Raw genomic sequence first — 16,113 nt, 5'->3', positions numbered from 1 at the left:
TATCTGCTGCCAGTTTCAGAACAAAACGCAAAACTGTGATGCTTTATTCACTCAGCAGCTCTTAAACCGACCAGCAACCCACCAAAATAAAAGCTTGCTGATTTTAGCTTTGAAAATGATGAAAATTCATATTAAAAGGTACTAAAAAATATATAAATATATATATATATATATATATATATATATATAAACATTAGCATTGTATTTTATAAATGTACTATAAAGTAATTGTATTTTTATTTAAAACTTAATTTATTTTAAAATATAGTGTTATCACACTTCATTTTATTTAAAAAAAACTACCTAATTAAAGTAAGTGCAATAATGCTATTATTACTGTGCACCCCTGTATATATATATTTGGGATGTCTCGATATTATCGTGGTCACATGACGATATGAAACGATAGGTCTTCTGGGCAAAAATTGTAGTTTTTAAAATATATTTAAACTTCTTATTCTAACATAAAAGGTCTTTAAAATTGTGTTTTGGGCCATTATGCTTTGGCACAGTATCTGTCAAACGAACTGAAACCGAAAGCACAATATGGCTAAATCATCAAGTCTGTGTTTTAAAGCAAAGTGCGCACTTCGTTCAGGTGATTAGCTCGTGATCCGGTGTGTTTTCCGCTCCTCAGAACGGCTCCGTTCACAGTGAATGAATGCAGTCAACTCGTTTATTGCACATGCTGTGAGTTGTGAGCCACCAGTTAGGCTTTATTTTTGCGGCAGATGATTACAGTATTTTACTAGATTTGTAGTGAGACACGTTTTTGTTTTTGTAAGCATGTTTTCACTGAAGTTGGAGTTTTTCTTCAAAATAAAAGCTCTACTGCCGTTTCCGTCAAAAGTATGAATTGCTGACAGCTAGCGGTTTAAATGCAGTCCAAATTCAAAAAATCTCTTTCAAGTGTAGAAATTAGGAAAGAAGTATTTCCCTGCTGTAGTGTAAAGCAAAAATAATATACCTATGAAATATAAATTTTCATTTATTTTGCAGTGCAATTGTTAAAATATCACAATAAGTATTGTATCGTGGACTTCGTAACGCAATATCATCGTATCATGAGATTTTGATATCGTTGCATCCCAAAATAAAAGTTTGTTTACATAATATATGTGTGTGTTCTGTGTATATTTATTATGTACATATAAATACACACACATATATATTTTGAAAATATTTACATGTATTTACACGTCTATATTTATATTCATATCATTTATATTATAAATAAATATATTTAATATATAATTTTTCTGAAATATATACATGCATGTGTGTGTGTTTATATGTTCATAATAAATATACACAGTACACATACATATATTATGTAAATTATTTTGGATGCGATTAATCGCGATTAATCGTTTGACAGCACTACTTTTTAATGAATCTTTTAATCTTAATCTTTTTATGAATTGGTTCATTTAAAATAAACCATCCAAATGACTGACTAATTGACTAAAATGAATCAAACCTCCCAGTGCCTTTTGGAAGAAATTCTATATTAAAAATGCTATATTAAATATTATATATTAAGCATAATTGCATGAATAATATTATATATTAAATGATTTAATATTATACAATAAACAAATTAAAAATTCATAATTGAAAAGGGTTGGGAATTGGTTCTGTTTTTAAAACAAAATACTAGAATCAAATGATTTCCATGACGTTCGTTTCTGTTAACAATTCTTGAAAATCTAAATTCGTTCACTGTTGCAGAACGTTGTGCTAAAGTGCTTTGACCGTGTTTTCGGCACCACGGTTCAGCAGCCGTGTTGAATCAAAAGCGGCACGACAACAGAAAATGGGGTTCTTCAAAACTACTAAAAGAATCATTAATGGAATCATTTAGTGGAATTGGAAACGAGTCGTTAAATTCTTTACGATCCCCCACCTGGTTTTGAAAAGAGCGGGAACCCTGCTATGCCCTTCAGTCTTGTTTAACATTATCTCTTTCTCTTTCGTTCTCTCTCTCAGATCTACTTGTCATGGAAGAGCGGTCCTGCCGAGGTCAAACACTGGAAGGACATGTTGAGCCGGCCACGCACAAACGTGGCACAGTGGCACGCCCTCAAAGCCTGATTTGCCCTCTCCATTTCCCATTTTTCCCCCCCAAACCCCATTTGACCTTTGACCCGAAACCCCGTCCTTATGCACAAGACTAACTTGCTGCCAGACGGCACAACACGGGTACTTTTAGCCATCCACTCTTGTAACCTTTAACCTTTGAGCTTCTCTCTCCACTTTATTTACTCTGGTAACATGTAGTCCAAATGCCTGCTTATTAGCTAATTACGCCAACGGTTCTTTTGTGCATTAGCATCCGTTCTGGACTCTGGGATAGTCGCTAAATCCAACAAAGCCATTTAAAGAAGCTCTGAGAGCATTCGTGCCGCAACTACACGTTACCAGGATGCCGTTTCCTTCCTGTTTTGGTTTTCTAGCCCTATTCCCCTGTGTTCCTCAGGCTGGAGAGGTCTGACATCTTTTGGATGTGTGAACGCATCAGCTCGGCCCCGTCCCTCGTCTCATCGAACCAACCACTCGCGTCTAGACCCGGAGGCTCATGGGAGCTCATTTGGCAGCCTTTAAATTGGCCACTGCTGAAACGGATCGAGTCGCAGGAACTCTGGGAGTTGTATTTTTCCAGGTCTCAGACGTCCCGTGCGAGTAATTAAAGCCATGAGGGGAAACGAGACGCCCTCTTTCCATTAGCAGCCTCTCGGTTCTTTTAGTCTCCATTTATAGTTGTTTTTCTCGAAATCCCTGACCTCTCCAAGCCTTTTTCCGTGTCTTTCCCACTTGACCTGATTTTCCATATCTTTGTTCCTTCCTTCTCTTTCTCTCTCTCTCTATCTATCTATCCTCTCTTACTTCTTCTAAGTAAACAGCTCCGATTGGTTCAGCTGAAAGCCGCAGACATTGAAACCTTACGCCATCTGGAGACTTAAAGAAAGCAAATGAACTCCATCCTCGTCTCTTTTGCTTTTTTCCTCTGTGGTTTCTCTTTATTGCTGGCACAATAGTAGTGAAGTCCTCTTTTTCTCGGGATCCCTTGTCGTCCGTGTGCTGTGAGTGACGTGTCGTAGATCCAACCGAAATATCGTTAAAAAACATTAACCACCAGGGCGGAAAAAGAAAATGACTTTCTCGAAGGATTGTTCCAGGTCTTCTGGGATGGAATCCGGATGGAAGAAAAAAAAAAAGTACACACACATACAAAAAAAAAAAAAACCCTTGATGTCATCTTTTTTTCATCAAAAGGACATTTGAAGAAACCAATCAGAATTGTTCTTCCAGATTTGCTGTGAAATATAGAAGCAAAAAGTTGATTTTGCGCCGTGTGCGCCGGATAGTTCTCGCCACACTTTGCTCTAGTGATGTGTTTATTTGTGTGTGTGTGTGTGTGTGTGTGTGCGCTGATAGGGGCTCATCTTTTACAGAAACCCTCCAGTTAACGGAAAAAACCTGCCTTTACCCGCGTATGTGTGCGTATGAGACTGTTTCAGGACGTAGTGGGGATGAATCTCACCCAAACCTGACCTGGTCACGTTTTATCCCAAAAATCAACAGAAAAAAAAAAAATTTTATTTTGAATAAAGGAAATGAAGACTGATTTTAAGCACAATTACATTTTTTATTGTGATGATATTTTCATGAAAAACACTTTTACCTCCAAATGCTCATACTATAAATAACTAATAATTTATATTAAATTTAAAAATTAAAGGCTGTACCATGCTGCCATGATATATATATATAACTCCAATTAAAATTATTACAATTTAAATACTACTATAATTATAATAAATATATAATTTTATAAATATTTTTAATGATTTTTGATTTAATAAGACAATAATTATAATGGATTTTTATATATAAATATATAATGATTGGTATTACGCACATTTTCACCCAAATTTTCATTACATGATTTAATTTCTCCTGTAATTCTTGCTATTCTAAATATTGACACTGATTACCTTAATACATTTCTTTTCTGCCTAAAATAATGCATACATTAAAGCTGTGCAATTAATATTACTGCACACAATGTATGAATATTTTAAAATTTAAATAATGCATAATTTTGTACATTGTGGTAATGGAGTAAAATGTGCTTAATTGTCATGAAAATAATGTCACAATTGCAGAAAAGGTTAATGGTCCGAAAAACAGGCTTTATTTTCTTTATGCAAATATATATCTCATTTCCTTCTTTTGATTTTGAGGTGAAATAGGACCCAGATATGTTCCTGACAGGTTTTATGAGATTCGCCTGTGCGTGTATTACAGCATTAATGTGTATCTTCATTGATGTTAAAAATAATCAAAGTGTGTGAATATGCTGCTCTATTTTCTCATGGCTTCCTTCCGTCTTATTATGAGACTCTTTTCTCTTTTCTCCTCTGAAGAGAGTTGGAGAAATGTGAGCTGCACTTTTTAATGGTGTAACACTGAGAAATATAATAGTAATTGTTAATACAATAATAAATAGTTTTTGTATTTTAAGGGAGGAGCGTTTTAAAGAGCAAACGGGGCGTTCGGGGAGGCTGGACTGTGCTGGACAGACGATCTCTCTCTTTCTCTCTCTATCAAATGCTTTGTTATTCTGTATATGTGATTGGTATGTGTGAGTGTTTGTCATGACCGTGTCATTTATGCAGACCGGCTGCTTGTGGCATGACGAGGTATGTGTTAGCGTGAGGTGTGGCGTTGCCATGGGGTCGCTATGGGGACGGAGTGAGTGTGCAATAGTGTAGAGACGCTCAGCTTGACATCGAGACACAGAAGCAGAGGACGCCGTCCAATTTCTCACTCCCGCTCAAGAACAACTAGTTATTCTGGGCTGAGACCTTGAACAGGACAGACTGTTTTGCACCTAAATGTCATGAGCTATAAAAGTTTTTTAGCACTCTGTAACAATAGCAATAGCAAAACATGATCCAGAACAGCCTAAAATATAGCAAAATATCTCCATTTATGGCTGCCAAATTTGATGTGAGATTAATACATGTTTGACATTAAATTTATTTAGCACACTTCATGCATTTGAATACATATTTCTAATATTAGTTTCAGTAATAACTAGTTGATATCCTGTGTTTTACTAACACTAATCTCTAGTTGCATGCTACTTCTTTATGTACATTACCTGTCCAAAGGTTTGAACATGACTGTACTCTTTACACCATTTTATGATGTAATTTTTTTATTTATACTATTTTTTATTATTATTTATTCTTTATTGTTGTTTTTTGCTGACCAATCAACCAGTCCGAATCAAGGTCCAAAACCATTTTATTAAGAGCATTTTTGAAGCCCAAAGTGGGAGGAGCCAGTTGGCGCCGCGTCACGCCCAGATAATCAAAAATGGGCAAAAGGGCGGGATGTGGGTGGAGCTGAGATGCCTGGTTGCTGGAACCATGCCCACCTAGCTCGATGGTAGTGACAGCAGCGGCAATCCACCTGTCACTCAAGTGGCCATGCCCTTAAATATGCAGAACTTTAAGGCTTAATATATTTTACAGTTGTCATGAAGGGCAAAATTACCTATATAGACCAAAACCACTTTTTGTACCAGGCTGTAGACATTTCTTTTTTCTGCTGTAAAGTTGGGCATTTTAACATGGGGGGTCTATGGGACTGACTCCCTTTTGGAGACAGTCTCTAGGAGCCAGTCGATGAATTGCAGTTTAAGTCACTTCTGTGTTGGATTCAAGAGAGAGTCCGGAAGGTTGCCGCTTGCATGTGACCTCAACATGGCGCCACTATGAGGGTGCACTGTTGCATAGAGTAAAACAGCTTTTTGTGGGAATTTTGTGTATTTTTTATTTCTTTAGCTGTTAAAGTTTTATTATTGGTGTTATACGGTAAACTGCAAGTTGAATAAAATCACCAGAAGGCCTCGTAATGATTTTCAGCCACTCGATTCTAGACTGTCCGTGCCGAGGCGGATCTTTGGCAGATCGGAGGCAGCAATGCAGCGTGTCTTCCAGACTGTATTTAAGTGTCCGCAGTACATCTGCTTTCAGCCGAGAGCCATCTCAGATCAGTGGAGCGTTTAATAGAGTGCTCTAATGTGCTCGATGTAATCAGATAATAGTACCGCTTAAATTGTGTGTTTGTGTTCGCTCTCCATATCCTAGCCTTTAGCGTACACAAACGTTGTGATGCAACATCTGCTGAGTGTGCGCTCATATGAGCCAAACTTGAGCACGTTTTCAGTGTGTATGTGTGTGCAGGTGCTGTCGTGGGTCACCTTGTTTTTCGCTTCGCCAATCGAAGCCGGTTGACCGTCGTACGTGTGTGTTTGTGCCTGCATACGCGTGTTAGCGGTGTTGCTGTCACACTTATGCTGCTGCTGACTGGAGAAAGTAAATATTGAGAAAGTAAATTGTTTGAGTTCTGAACTGTTTAACTTCTGTAATGTGTGTCAGACAACAAATCCCATTCAGACACACACTTTTACAGTTATATGTTAAGTTAAAGTTGAGGTTTAATGTTCAGAGTCTATAAGTAAGCCACTAGTAGTTTGATATCCTGTACATTGTGAGTCTGTTGTTGTAGCAGCTCAACATGTCAACATCTCGCTCAAGCGATGGAGTGAGTTTGGGTTACTTTTTATTAAGAATTTATAACCCTAGTAACCACCAAGATCAATCTAGCACCCACCTACAGTAGCAACCACCCTCAGCATCTTAACAACTGTCCAGAACAGCCTGGTATCCACATAGAAAACATTCAGAATATTCTAGCAGCCATAAAGAACAGTCTAGCATCCGCCTAGAAACCATCCTCAACACCCTAGCAACTAGGGCTGCACGATATATCGCATGCAATATTTAATGCACATCTTGTCAGTAAAGCCAAGACAAGAAGTGCATTAAATATCGCATGCGATATATCGTGCAGCCCTACTAACAACCATCCAGAACAGCCTAATCCTGACTGCCAAAAACATTCTTATCATCCAAAACACCCTAACAACCATACTCAACAGCCTAGCAACCATCCAGAACAGCCGAATATCCACCTAGAAACCATATAAAACACCCTAACAACAATACTCAACACCCTAGCAGCCACCAAGAACAGCTTAGCAACTATCCAGGGGTGCGCTTCCCAAAACCATCGTTAGCTAACTATGGTTGTTAGTTCCATTGAACTTTATTGGCAACAACGGAACTTGCGACCATAGTTGGTTTTGGGAAACGCACCCCAGAACCTAGAAACCATACAAAACGCCCTAATAACAGTACTCAACACCCTAGCAACCACCAAGAAAAGCTTTGCATTTATCTAGAACAGCTGAATATCCACCTAGAAACCACCCAAAACACCATAGCAACTGTCCAGAACAGCCCAACATCAACTTAGAAACCACCCAGAACATGCTTACAACCATCCCAAACACCCTAACAATGTTCAAAATCAAGCTAGAATCCACTTAGCAACAACTCAGAACACTCTAATAGCATCCACCTAGAAACCATCCATAACACTCTAACAACCATCCTTAACACCATGGCGACATCCACTCAGAACATCCTAGCAACCATCCAGAACAGCCTAAACATCCACCTAGAAACCACCCAGAATACCCTAACAACCATGCTCAACACCCTAGCAACCAACCACCCAGAACACCCTAGCAACCCACAATAACAGCTTAGCACCGCTCAGAAATGACCCACAAGACCTTAGCAACCATTCACAACATCCTAACAGCCACTCAGAACAACCTAAAACCATCCAGAACAGCTTAATATCCACATAGCAACCATCCAGAACACCCTAGCAACCACGACTCAACCACTCAGGACTACCTGGCATCATAGCAGTATGTTTTGTGCTTGCAAAAACATAAAAATCAAGTTATTTTTGCAGTTTCGTTTGGTGCCCTTAGCAGTACACAAATGACACTTCATCTGTTGTAAAACTCATCATTTGTTTAATAATTCCAGAATTAATCCAGTACAGGCTGCAGGACGAACATGTTTACGTGGCACAGTTGAGCTTTATTTAGTTATTCTCATAAGACTCAGTCAGCAGTCTAAAGTTGTGTGTGATGGTCACTGACCCCTGTGCTGACCAGCACCTTTGCTCTGCTCAGTGTGTGTTTGTGTCTGCGCGCACATGCACGTGCATTCACCTGTGTGTGTGTGTGTGTGTGTGTCTGTGTGTGTGTGTGTATTATAGAGCAGTATGATTGTTTTGGCAGTCAGTGTCACTGTGAATTATTTTCTGCTTGGACCTTTTGGGGGGAAACTGAGCTAAAGTTCTCTCTCTCTCTCTCACAAACACACACACACACTTGTCCAAAAGCATTGCAAACACATGCAATTGTTTTTCAGCTCATTAACCAGCAACAATAATTTCATTTCTTCATTTTACCATATTACTGATTTAAAAAAAAACAATTTTTCCACATGCCTGAACACGTCACGCATCTCTCACACACACAGCGGCGGTTTCCGTGTTCGCTCCTACAAACACACACACAGACATTATCAGAAAGACAAATTCACAGGCCGATGCCGTACATCAGTCATTCCTCCGGTCCAATTAGCTGCTCCTCAGAAATAAGAGTGAGAAAGAAAAAATAATAAAAAATGAGTTTAGCACATGTTTGCAGTGGGTTGCATCATGCAGGTCTCAGTTGGAGGTGTTCGACTGAGCAGCTGTTAAACTGCACATTTTATTTCTCAGCGGTTGCTCATCGCTCAGTTCTCAATTATTGGCCATGTTTTATCACGTATTAATTTCGTCTCACATGATTCTCCTTATAATTAATTTGGAGAAAGAGAAAAAAAAACACAAATCAGGCTTCATGTAAAAATATAGAGCTCTAAAATGAATGTGGGCATTAGCTCAGATCATTCGCTCGAGAGAATGGGATGAGAAACGTTTGAGCTCATAATGAGATCTGTGACTTTATCCTAGCAGACTTCAGAGCTCATTTTGAGACGTCACCGAGACCTCTGCTAAAAACTCTTCTAAAAGAGATGCATGTGAGGTTACTGGGGATGCTTTCTCAGAAAGATCAGAATGAATCTCTATTTAATCTAATTTCTGTCTCTGAGAAATAATTGAAATAATAAAGAGATATCATTTGTGATTTGTAGAACACACAAACTGTAAGCTTGAGGAGATGCATGTGTGATTACTGGGATATTTTTCTCAGAGGAAAAATCAGCACAAATCTCCATTTAATCTCATTTGTGTCTGAGAAATAATTGAGACAGTAAGGAAATCTAATTTGTGATTTGCTGAGCGCACACTATAAAATGTAAGCTAGAGAAGATGCATGTGCGATTATTGAAGACGATTCCTCAGGAGAAAAATCTGCTCAAATTACCATTTAATCTCATTCGTGTCTCTGAGAAATAACTGAGATAAGGAGATGCAATTTGTGATTTTCCAAGCACACACTACAAGGTATAAGCTAGTCGCCCTATCATTTGTTAGCTCAAAGCATTAGCAGTCATTTTTGCCCAGCAGATATACATCATGCCGTTTGTTGACGTTTTTGGGATTGTAGCTCCAGAAAAGATGTTTAGTGGAGATCAAAATGCTCTCATCTGATCTGTGGAGGTGTAGAAACCTTCTGCGTCTCTCTCTGTTATCAGAAGGGCTTGACTAGAGCGGGTTTGTTTCTGTGGTGCGTGTGATGGTCAATCATGGTGTGATTGTGACATATTTCGGCTCTTCTGACAGATTGCTGTCCAAATTGTGTCTGTCAGTTTCTCGATCTCTCTCTCTTTATCTCTCACTCACTTCAGCTCTGTCATTCCAGCTCCAGCTCCCCGTGCGCTTCTCTTTATTGGTTTGAAGAGCTGTCCATCATGAAGCGTGACTCCTCCCCGTCAGGGTTTTAGTGGGACTTCTTTTGAATGAAGTTAAAAATGACGCTACAAGTAATAATTCTTCTCTTTCTGTTTCTGTTCGACTCTGTACGTCTGTATGTGTGTGCGTGCTCGGTGTTTTCTGTTATTCTTGATCATAAATGTTGATGATAAATGGGAGAAGTCTCCTGATTTCATGTTTTGAAAAACTTTTTTTGTAAATAACTGAGCAAAAATGGAAGGAAATTATTGTACATGTTTCTGTTCGTCACTTGTACTGAAAACAGATATTCCTGATGAACCGTGCGTTGATGACGCACCCGACTGCCCTTCTTGAACAAGGGATTTTCACATCTGTCATATTTTTGCTGGGGCTGAGGGGGAATGAAGGAGCAAGAAAGCAACTGCCAATCATTTGACATCACACTGCCAAACCCAACCCATAATGTACCCACAATTCCACCAGACGCCCTCCGGACCTAATCAGGTGTGATTTTTCTCTCCTCATTGAAATAAAAAAAAAAAAAAATGTAAAAGAGGCAAAATCACAGCCAATCAGAACATATATATATTATTTTGAACCAATGAGATTTCACTGTGGGCGGAGCTAGATAGTGCAATACAATAATAACAGAAACCAAGCGACAGGCAAAATATCAAAATAATGTCACAAACCTCAAATTAAAGGACTGCTCTTGAATAATAGCTTGCGTTAACAGTAAAATAAATAATCCCTCAAGTTTGTAAAACCAAACAAATATGTCTTGACAGCTACAAAAATATTACAAAATTTATGAACTTATATCAATGTGTATTTTTGAAGAAGGCAAAATTATGGTCTGTGGTAATCAACAACATGTATTTTAAGTAGTATTTTTAACACAGGAGACTGATTGTTTTTCATTTTATTTTAAACATCTGGTTGTCCAAATAGTGGTTAGAACAGCTTAAAAATAAGCTTTAAAAACTTGTATAACACACATAGTCACTCTGTTGAGTTTCATAACGGCACCACGTTGTTTTAGTTTGATGCGGGTTGCATCTGTTTTCCAATATTAGCACAGCTAGCACACAGAGCTGCGTCAAAACGGCATGACGACGGCCAGCTGAGACAGATCCACGCTCACTGCGGTCCAGCATGTGTAGAACAAGCACACGCAGCCTGTCTGCATCCCATATGCTGCTGCATGGTGTGTTTGGCAGGGCTTGTCGATATCTTCCGCCCCATCTCTCTCTACACAGAAAATTACAGCCAAAACCCTAAAAACCGAAGCTCTCTGGCCAAATTTCTCTCCAATCCAAGTCCTGATGAGCTGATCGTATGGTACTTGCTAAGGCAAGCATCATTACTATTGCTCAAACTTAAGGCTGGTTATTTGAAGAAACTTCTAATTCTAAGGACGAGCGCACACTGTAAAATTTTAGCCTGTCATGTGAGCTCCTGGAGGTTCAATTGCGTGTTTAGCAAAGACTAATAATCAAAATTTTAAATAAAATAGGAAAAAAGCAGAACAAATTGGATTATCTTAATCATTTTCAAACGACCAAAAAACCTGTCTGCCAGTCAAACAAGCTAAAATTGCTCAAAAATGCGATTACTGTAAGAACTCATTGAACTGTAGATACATACAGAACTGTATGAGGTCCCTGACCATATTTTGACACCAGAATATCATAGAGACATTAGAAATCATTAAAATTGTCGGGCCGACTCCAACTGCGAGTTTTTCACGAGCATGAGAAATCCAGTTGCAACACATTCTAATAATCTACAGCCAATAATATCTGTTTCACTCATGCTCAGCACTTCTGTTACACAACACACACATTTTAATTATGAGGTTTTACCGCATGTTGATTACGTTAGATGGAGGAGTGCTGACCGATAAAAGGCGACTCTAGTAATGAAACTCTCACAGACTCCAATAAAACAAGCATTTGTTCTGAACAGACTAAGAATATTATTTCGCCCGTATGGAGGGCTTACGTCCTTCTTGCTCACTTTCATTCCCCCCGATACACCTCACTTGCGAAGAACGCTTTAAGTCTCAACACACGCTTGATGTGTACAATCTGACTCAATGTATTTATTCATGTATTTTTTTGCCAACTTTGTACAGTGTAAAAAAAAGCAACCTATAAATCTATGAATAATAAGAGTACTGTATAGATTAGCTGCCTGTGAGCGACTCACAGAATAGTGTCAATAGAGGTTAACAGCATAGACGCGATCTAAGCCAGTAAAACATGCTTTCTGTAAATGCAGAGAGATGCCACATGTTTTTATATCCTTGCTTTCTTTCCTCGTTGTCATTCGTTTCTTTCAATGTTTTTGTAAATTACCTAGTGGCATCTTACGACGTGTGTTGTTTCCTTTCTATTGGTTGTTCGTTTGTTCGTATGTTGTTTGTTGATGAACACAGCGAGGTTCAGGCGCCCGGGAGAGTGCTTGGGAACGCAGATCAGTTGGCCAAGGATTTGCATCCATCTTCCCCATGTGATCACAAGTCCTACGTTAGTGTGTCAGAGCTTAGCATAGGATCCATCTCATCTGTCTAAGATGTCTAGATGTTAAACCACTCATGTAGTTTACAATCACATTTTTTTTTTGTTCTATATTGTTCTATGACTACATGTTTCAAGTTTCCCTTCGCCTATATTTTCATACTTCACGAACTGAGGTAATGACAACGGAAGCTGACTAGCGATTAGTCCTGTTGTTTTTCGCAGTGTTTAGCTGTAATCTGTGCTTGTCTTCAGTGTTTGTTTATTCATGATATGCTATATACTTTTGTGCGATGAAGTGTTGAAGCTGGACTAGTGTTTCAGATGCCTCGCTCTTCCTAAAGCTCTTCTGTTGATCTCATACTTGTTAAAAAAACTTCAAACATTCCATTAACTGTTGGACAGAAAGCCACTGTAGAGTTTTAAAAATGTACACTCTTTAAAATAAAGGTTCCATATTGGTGTTAACGGTTCCACAAAGAACTTTGCATTCCACGAAAGGTTCTTTGTAGTGAAAAATGGTTCGTAGATTTTTAAAATGTTCCTCACACTAAGAAAAAAATAATTTTAAGAACTGTTCACTGGTTCTTCTATGGCATCATGGTTCCCCAAGGTTCTCCTTTTGGAACGTTTATTTTTTAAAGTGTAGCGCACGGGTGTACAACACGCAGTCGGGTTTATTCATCATATGATGATCACTACTCCTGAAAATGCTCCTGATGTTGTGTCTACACCCTTTAACAGGGTATAAAAGGAAGTTTGTGAACATCATGCTTTTTCCCAGAGCTGGCGAATTTTGGGGAATTTGTTCCTATAGTGGGCAGTAGAGATTTTATTGTTTTCGTGGCTTGAGCTTGAGGCGTCTGTGATGTTTGTCCAGCAGCGTGTTAGTAAAGCGTTCCCAATTTTGAGCCTCTCCTGTTTTTTTGGCCGAGCGGACTGTGATCTTATTGGTTGAATTTCTCTTTTTTGTTTTCCTGTCCCACCCAAACCCTTCCATGTGACTGGATGTGAGGGTGGGCGGAGCTAAGGAGCACAGTTCTAACTATGTTCCATAATAAAATAGACTAAATCATTTGTACATCAGCTGGCGTTGAGTCTTTATTCAAGGTCATTTTGTTACTTTCAAAGACTATAAAATACCCAAGACGTGTCACTCGTATAGTTTTAAATGGGGAAAAATGCAACTCTCAATATGGCCACATATCGAACGAAGCCCTGCCTTCTGAGCAAAAGAGCCAATCCCTAATCGGTAAAGTCACCGCATCACTGCAGCTACTGTTATAAGTCCCGGTTGCTATAGAAACAGTAAGCATTCTGAGACATGCGTCTAGGACTGTGCATGCTGGTCTAGTCTAAGAAATAAGCTTTTTTAACGCTATTTAAACAAAATAAACAAGATTTATGATACAGTTGTCAGATTGCATTGGTGATTTCAAATATGAAATTTAATCATAATCTTCGCGAACAGTTTTGGAGAATTTGATGTTTCCCCATTCAAAGAGATGCACTTGCATGCCCGAGAGGCGTTTCAAAGATGGCTGCTGAGTGACATGACTTGCCTTAAAGGGACTTTTGTTTATCACTGTTTCAGGCTTAAAATAAAAAAATTTAAATAAATAAAACTGAGTGGTTTGCATATTTAACTATTCATTCATAGCTTGGTGGTAAATAATGGGTTTTTGTAATCTTAATAATGTAATTGTCTATAAATAGAAACAACAATGAATCAATTGCAAGTCAGTACGAATGAATTTATCACCACACAAGGTAATGCATTTGAAATCATTTGTCATGCTCAAGTAATATTGAGACTTGAGTGTGTTATTAATTTTGGTATGGCATTTTCATTTGCCACAGTTTGATTGCTCTCTGAGTGTAGGTCGTATATTTCTGTAATTGTAGTTTTACTGAGAATAGGAATTGTAAGGAAATGATCAATTCTGGTTCTGATTCCACTTAACGATTATTCAGAAGTGAAAGGAGCCTCTGGACATTCTTCAGAAATGAACTTTCTCTGTTACATGGAGGAAAGAAAGTCTGGTTTGGAATGACATGTGGGTGAGTAAATGATTATAGTGTTCATTTGGGTTGAACTACACCTTTAATGGCTCCCTTAATGATTTTCTTAGTATTTTATGGTGAAATGAATAGACAATGTATGGTAAACAATTGTCATTGCATTTACCGTACTGTTCTCGAAAGCATGTTGTCAGATAAGTTCATTTTAGAAGAACAGTGATAGCATAAGCTAAATAAACTGTGAGCTGTTCTCAGACAAATATAACATTAGGTGTTTATAATATCTCCTAAACTCATACGAATTTGGATTTGCCACCTTAAACAGCTCACTGAGACGACACAGATGGAAGTTTTCATGGAATTCTTCTGGCAGGATCATTTTATTTACGAAAATATCTGACCATTCACTGAAGCGTCCAGGACGCACGCACTCACCATTATAAGATTGAGCTAAGATGCAACTGCCCTCATGTTTTGCCACAAAATAGCAATCGCTGAGTAAATCTGTCGTCTTTGCAGGACTGTGATATGAAAAGTGTACAAAGTAACAAATCTGTAGCAACAGTGTGAAAGTGAATAGGACATAACAGGTACAATACTGATATAAACATAGATATCTATTGTTAAAATATGCGTCACATGACTAAACCTGCGTCATTGTTTTTAACATACGGTTTTCAAAAGCCTCTGTTTTCACAGTCCACACTACAACCCGAAAACGGCATTTTCTAATTTATCCACTTTTTCAACCAGAAAAAGATGTGTTTTCAAACAAAAACGTAGTAGTGTGGACAAGGCCTTGGCTGAATCAGGTGTTTTTGATTAGAAGTAGTTTGAAAATGTGTGCTGCTGGTGAGCCTCCAATAACAACGTTGGGAAACACTAGTTTCCACAGACTTTAATCCCAAGAACAAGCTCAATCAGCCAACAGAAAGTGACACAGCTAATTCTAATGATGCCAATACTGTGTTCATGCAATCATAACTCATTGTTATCTGGAGTATTTGCAAGTCAAACTATCTCAGTTAAATTCCATCAGCATGATTGCAGCATCGGAAGGTTGCAGATGTTGCAGAACGGAAACAAATGTCATGAAAACCATTCGGTTCCGGTCTTTTGAATAAGAACCAGTTCTTGATTCTGAAGTGTGTTTGGTTGGGTGAAGTCAGGCGATGCACAGCTGAACAGTTGGTTGTGTAATAATCAAGCTGAGGCCTGTCAAAACAACTGAACGACAGTCCGTATGGGGAAAAGCGCAGAGGAAGAGCAGGCTGCAAGAGAAAGAAGCAGAACAGGAGAGTCGGAGAGGGGTTTAAAAATAGAAAGGGAGGCTAAAGTACATCCTGGAGTGAATAAAGAATCTGCACAAACACAGTGTTCCAGGATCCTGCAGACTAGACGCTGAGCTCTCGACTCTCTTTGAAACACAGCACACTTCCAAACCCACACGACACGGCTGGAGCTCCATTATGACATCACGGTGGACTAATATTAGATACACTCCATCCACACCTTTATCCCACACCTCTCTCTCGTCCCGTCTGTCTCTACAGTCCCCTCTCTGGCTACGTTCACCAAACGGGTTGTTTGGGGTGCTAAATATGGTCCGTACAGTTTGATTATGAAACAGAGCGACAATCTCATACTTATCTTTACTGTAATCTGTCCATTTTAAAGTTTAATTATTAAATTTCATTATTCTTAATGGTGATTCTCATTATAA

General features: G+C 38.5%; 1 protein-coding gene across 4 annotated transcripts in view; it reads left to right on the top strand.

Moving 5' to 3' along the window:
- The window catches only part of syt7a (synaptotagmin VIIa), a 147,938-nt gene extending 134,484 nt beyond the window's left edge, over positions 1–13,454 (top strand). For all 4 annotated transcript variants that reach the window (XM_058766604.1, XM_058766603.1, XM_058766605.1 and 1 more), the window contains one exon: positions 1,990–13,454. In XM_058766604.1, coding sequence (XP_058622587.1) covers positions 1,990–2,094 — 105 coding nt within the window. In that variant the 3' untranslated portion in view covers positions 2,095–13,454. The remainder of the gene's footprint in view (positions 1–1,989) is intronic.
- Positions 13,455–16,113: the final 2,659 nt, after the last annotated feature.

This window comes from Onychostoma macrolepis, chromosome 25 (assembly GCF_012432095.1).
Source record: "Onychostoma macrolepis isolate SWU-2019 chromosome 25, ASM1243209v1, whole genome shotgun sequence".
Classification (NCBI taxonomy): Eukaryota; Metazoa; Chordata; class Actinopteri; order Cypriniformes; family Cyprinidae; genus Onychostoma; species Onychostoma macrolepis.
This window is presented reverse-complemented; position numbering and strand designations above follow the sequence as displayed.